The sequence below is a fragment of the Oreochromis aureus genome, linkage group 22 (genome assembly GCF_013358895.1).
Source record: "Oreochromis aureus strain Israel breed Guangdong linkage group 22, ZZ_aureus, whole genome shotgun sequence".
Taxonomy (NCBI): domain Eukaryota; kingdom Metazoa; phylum Chordata; class Actinopteri; order Cichliformes; family Cichlidae; genus Oreochromis; species Oreochromis aureus.
In genome coordinates, this window is record NC_052962.1 from 19,244,614 (window position 1) to 19,250,828 (window position 6,215).

General features: G+C 40.8%; 1 protein-coding gene across 1 annotated transcript; it reads right to left on the reverse strand.

Moving 5' to 3' along the window:
• snrpd1 (small nuclear ribonucleoprotein D1 polypeptide) lies at nucleotides 1-5,253 on the reverse strand. The gene is made up of 4 exons (XM_031729462.2): nucleotides 5,098-5,253; nucleotides 4,461-4,537; nucleotides 1,849-2,040; nucleotides 1-231 (listed from the first exon to the last, which is right to left on the reverse strand). The coding sequence occupies exons 1-4, from the start codon at nucleotides 5,109-5,111 to the stop codon at nucleotides 155-157; spliced, it is 360 nt and encodes a 119-aa protein (XP_031585322.1). The 5' UTR covers nucleotides 5,112-5,253; the 3' UTR covers nucleotides 1-154.
• Between the last annotated feature and the right edge of the window lie 962 nt (nucleotides 5,254-6,215).

Consider the following 6,215-nt stretch of genomic DNA (forward strand, 5'->3'; position numbering starts at 1 on the left):
TCAAGTTTATCCTCTTAATGAGGAACATTTTTAATGTACAAAATAATGAAAAACACACTGAAATTCACAAACTGTTTCCTTTGAGCAAATTGGGGAAAAAAAAAAAATCCTGTACAAACAGTGGATGGTGAGATGCAGCTTTAAGGCTTTTGGATCATCTCCTTGGTCCACCCCGTCCTCTTCCTCTTCCTCTGCCACGTCCTCGCCCTCTGCCTCGCCCCCGTCCAGCCACTGAGGAGAGAGCAACAGATTTGTCACAAACATTCACCTGCATGTGTTTAGTTGCTATGTTACTATAAACATAAGGCTATTTTATGCATAGCTTAAAATCAAATCTGTGCTACCCTATTTAATTTAAATCTGAGCACTTATCCTGATTTACTTGTGGTTTAGGTAATGTTTAATATATGTAATAGAAAGTGTAAATACATTTATTTGAACAGGAGTAACATTTCTTTGAGCAGCAGCATAATTTCAGGGCCTCACAATGGCTCTAAAGTACAGTAAGAGTAAATATGAAGAACAAAAACAGGCGAACCAGTTTTCTGTCACATGTTTAAAGATGCACATGTATGTTGTTCGGTGTGGTAAATGGAAGATATTAGAGACTGAATAAAGGCTACAGGTCTGTGGCGAGTATAAATTCAGCCATACTGACTGGTGTTTAAATCCATCATCCTTATATCCTTATATATATATGTTTATCAGTATTAACTTTGTGTCTGGTCATCTCATGCTGTGAAGACAAACTCTCACAAACCCTGCTGAAACTCACACCAACGATAACTCAGCACAAATCAATTTCCATTTCTTAAGGTGACCATATAACAGCCAGTGTCTGACATTTTCTGGGCTCAATGCTCCCGTGACTACAGCAGGACAGAGTGTACAACAGGCCTGAGTACAAAAAGCCCTGTTTAAGATCAATTTGATACCACAGCTTAAAACTGCATCAACTCTGAAAAACTTCCTATACACAAATTTAAAAACACAGGCCCTGAGAATATAAACGTAATACTGTAGAAGTGAACAAATGTGATCACTGAAACAACCCTGAGCACCTATGCGATTTCAAAGCGGGCTGTTTAACATTTCTATTGCAGACCACATGTTTACGTGGAAGAGACCAGGGACTATAAGAATCTGACTGCACAACTTGTACAAAAGAGAGCTGTGCCCAATTAAAAACCTACTGGAAACAGGTATGAGCAGTGAGTGAGCGAGAGCTTCAGATGTGACAGAGGACATCAGTGGAAATGCCTCTGAGGCATATTATGTTATTGTTAAGATAGACGTACTGGTCATTGCTTGCACCAACTGTGACGTCAGCACGGGACTGTTTTCATTTATGCTCAAACTTTAGATGCGCATGAATAGCTAGTGTGTTCCTATATGCTTTCACAACTCAGGGGAAAAAAAACACCCCAACAACAACAAAACACCACAGCTTCAACAACGGCGGGATGGAACAACTGAAAACATCACACAGCGATCGTGCATAAGGCCGCTACGCTCCCACACCCACAGCCCTCGTTTGCTTTTCTGCACAAAGCTTCCAGATTTAACTTTTCCAAAGAACATGAAAAGCTGCCGTACGGATACTGGGATCATGTGACGTGTGACCCTTTGTCCACACGAGACAAATATAAATTTGCATTTCACCAGTCAATAATGAGTGAAGCGTCATGCATGTAAAAAGTGTTGGGAAATTACACTTATAAAACAACCCCGTGGGTACAAAAAAAGTCTTTAAAGACAACAAAAAGAGCCAGGTCAGCCAGCAGCTGTGGGGCATTTCTCAGAGAATGACATCGCCTCCCCCCAGCTGCACAGCAAACACTTCCTCACCTGCTTCTCGCTTCTTGGACTTGATCTTTGGCTCGATGTCGACCAACAAGGTGTCCAACGGGAGGCTGTCCGGCAGGATAAAATAGCGGATGTTGTTGCCACGGATACTCAGTGACTCCAGCTGAGTGGGTTCCCGGTTTTTCAGGGTCATTTTCACCGCCTTCAGGTGGGTGTTCATGCTCACATCAACACCTACAGAAAGGAAAGGAAAGAAAAATCTTAAAAACTGAATACAGTAGATGGAAGTAAGACTCTGAGCGAGTCCAAATGAGTGTAGAAACATCTGTTCTCGACTGTTCTGACTTCCATCCTCCAACTGTGTGCTTCAGTGTAGACAACTACAACTAAACTGTACTATATGAACATCCTTTATTATTTCACCTGCAGTGTAACTGCTGCCCTTTTTTTTGTTCAGTTGGTCTGACAAGCAGATAAAGAAAATGCAGTTTTAAATCTTTCAGCTATTCCCAGCTCCTTTAATATTTTACATAGAAACCTAAAATGTCAGCACTGAATGCAAACATATTTGCCAACAGTCCAGTAACTGTAAGGCATCAATCTGTTAGTGTTTTACTGCGGACGACTTGAATCACAATGGAAGAAGGGTGACCAGATGCCCACTTTCTGTGGGTCTACACTGCATTTTGTGTCAGTCGTTCTCACGTCCCTCATCACTGTACATCATACAAGCACTTGTCTAAAGTCTGTCTTTTATCCAATGGCTGTGAAGGAAGAAGGGAAGACTGTCATCACTGACACGGTTTAGACAAATGCTGAAATTAAGGTTTATAGGTGGTGTGTTGTTATTACGTGGATAGCTCATCTACCTACAAGCAAGCGTCTCTTGTCAGATGGCGCACGTGTCAAAGGAGGTTGTCTGTGGGCCACATGTGCTGTTGATCAACCAGCCAACCGTGGAGAAGGGCGAAGTTATGACATAAACAGCTAAAGTGTTTAAAAACTAGGGAAAGTATAATCTGCGGCCACAGTCTGTACTTTGTGCTTTTTCTGTATTGTAGTGGATGACTGTATGACACTAATGCTCCAATACAAGTTGCTTTAAAGCTCGCATCGGTGCGAGGAAAAACAACAACACCAAACACTTGATCAGTGACATCTGCTTCGGTGTGGACCTGACTGAAATCACATGACTGGTCCAAACAAGTTTATACTGCTATGCAACGAGAGATGCTTCGTAACCCTTCATCAGAACCATGTGAATGTGTTTTCGAAAGCTGTAAAGTTGTCAATAGCAAAAGAAGCCAGGTCAGTCTAACAATGGTGGAAAAAAATATCGTTTCTCAATAAAAATCTTCAAATCCCCTGTACATAAGCACACCTTACCATCCCAGCACATCCTGGGCTTCCCAAAGCACGCCTCCTTCCAACTATTACATAAGTTTACAGAATCAACTGACCGCCTTTGCAAAATTGTATTTATATCATTCAAACAAACCCTTGTTACAATCAGCACATGATTATCGACACATTGTTTTGCTGACTCCTTCTCCACCACTAGATGTCACTGAAACAAAGCTGTGAATGAATGAATGAACCCATTTTCAATGCAACTGATGAATTGGCTCAGTACTGGTTCTATGCTTCATTTGCACATCATTACTTTGTTGTGTTTCTAACATTCCTGGTGAACACCGCTGTTACTTCCTTCCCACAAACACAGCATCATCTATGTTGACTACTGTGCAGTTTGGATTATGGAGGGCTGCACTGGAGCACATTTAACAGTGGAGAGTAATGACATGAAGTCACGCAGTACACAGAATTAGCAAAGCTAACAGTTTTATCTGATTTAGAGTTCTGTGGGAAATCTTTCTAGGTCCTATAACATTTATGCTGTGTGTGGTGCAGTATGTGCTAATTACAGTGCGGTCATATCCCAGCATTTCATAAGCAGTGCCAGCTGATAGAAACAAATAAAATATCTTAGGTTACAACTCTTTGTTGAGGTTAGATCTGTTTTTTCCCCCCCACTTCCTCCTTTGTATATCCCCCGTCTTCCATTTCGATAATTTCTGCAAACTCCTTCCAGGAATTCAGTGACATCTATAAATCCTTATACTGATGCTATGATTGCTATTCTTTTATTAAGAAATTGAAAACAGCAGCGAAGAAGTACAATGCACAGGAGGACTTAATAGTGCTTTCCCACTGAAGTATTATTGGGACATGTAAGGGAATACACAAGCATAAGAAGACTATGGAACAAACCTCACTTTTTGTGATGCTCACTGTATTTACCAAAAGAGGGAGCTGGGAAAGTTACATTCAGCTAAAACCAGTTTATTGATCTTTAAAATGATTAATCACAAACCTGGGACCTGCATACTTTGCTTATATTTAAGTGAGTTAGAGATATCTATCTATCTATCTATCTATCTATCTATACACATTTCCCAGTATTTCCACAGGACTCTAGCTTTAGGTAGAATTGGGTGTTGGCTTGAAAATGAGCCCTACAGGCCACCGTTACATTAAAATTACTTTGAAACAACTGAACTACAGCAGTGTTAGTGGACTGAATTAGCTTAGTGTAGCTAATAAACTGCAGCACAACTAATAAAAGCGTTAAGGCACCTCCAGCTGAGTCCTACCTGTGATGGTGCCGTGGACCTGGGTGCCGTTCTTCAGCTCGATGGTAACCGTCTCATGGCTGAGCTTCATCAAAAACCTGTGGGCATCGTGGAAGAAGACGAACATCTATGTTTGAGTTCAGCCTGGAAATGAACCACAAACTAGCCTCAAGCTAGCTACTAGCTGCATAGCTTTCAGCTGCAAAACAAAACCACCCCAGGAGTGAGATGACCATATGAAAACCCGCTGAAACCCTCCAGATTTAACCGCCATAACTAAAACAAATACTGGACTAGCTTTGTACTCCTGCTACTAAACATTTAGGTTACGTTCATTTCGTTCGCTGAGTAGCAGGTTAACCAAGGCCGGGCCTGCGAGTCTGCTAACGTCCACGAACCAAAGTATGTTTAAAAATCGTCGATGCATAGAGCTAATTTCAACTACCGAGCGTCAGGGTTAATACTGCAGGTGTATTTTAATTACGAGTGTGAGCATTGTAACTCCGGACAGCCTCCATTCATTCGGCCCGATGCTTCCCGCTCATATCTTATCCTCCTCTTCTCCGCTTTCCATCTAAACCCATCCAGCCGCAGCACCCTCACTCCATCATCCCACGTTCACCTGTTCGTTAAATGGCGCATTCCAGACTCTGCTTACCTGACTAGTTTCATGATGGTGATGGACTGTAGAGACAAATCCTCCACCAAAGAGAAAAATTACAGCGAGCAGGTGAAAACACACACAGGCCGCTGTGGTAACAATTACGTTTGACTCGCGCACTTACGACGTCATTAAAGGAGCGACGGCGACGAAGAAGAAGACACGCTGCACGACAACACTGCCGCCTACCGATGGAAGAATAAACAGCGTTTTGAACTTATGCCCCGAATCTAACAAATATTTGGATTTATTGAACTTTACAGAAGCAAATATTTAATAGAAGAAATGCGTATATATATATTTTTTATTATAATATATGTTGTCAAAGTGTCAACATAAATGTAGTAAACTGTAACAACAGTAAAAACTTACTGTGTATAAAATAACAAATAATCCAAAAACGCTACAATACAGTGCAAACGTCTTGAGATACCCTTATTTCTTTCTACTTTGCTAGGAAAATAGATCTTCTTCACAGACATCCTTCCAGTGAAAAAGATTTCTGATGAAACTGACGAGTAGGTGTATGAACTGAAGAGCCAGATGCATCCCTGAGGTGTAAATAACAACTGAAAGACCTTCAGAAAGCCTCAAGAACAGAGATCAAGAAGTTTGGCTGCTTAAAAGCAAAATATAAAGAAAGCAAAGGGCGACTCAAGTCTTTTGCACAGTGCTGTGTCTTGTTTAAGTCTTTGGCAGTTTGGTCGTACTTAGTGAGGCTGAGATGCCGCATTGGATTTGTGCTGTAATAGCTGAATATCTAAAAATTTTCCTCCTGACAGATTACAGAAATAAATCGTGAAACTAATCAAACTAAGCATTTTACACAATGAAAACAAATTAAAATAAGGAAAGCCTTCCCGAACCCAAAATCAATTAAAAAAAAGTAATAAAAACAAATAAAATCTAACACTTCTGCTCTCCTGAGGTGCAGCTGTGTTAGTTTTTCAAATAAATGCAGTCTAAACCTAAAGATAATGGGTTTACTTATCATTTCCATGTACATGCTAAGAGCTGTTGCGGATTTGACAGCAACATGAAGTGAAATGATGTCAGTCTACCATGTACATTATGATAAATAGGAGACTAATCAGGGAACATGTTCCCTTTTCTTG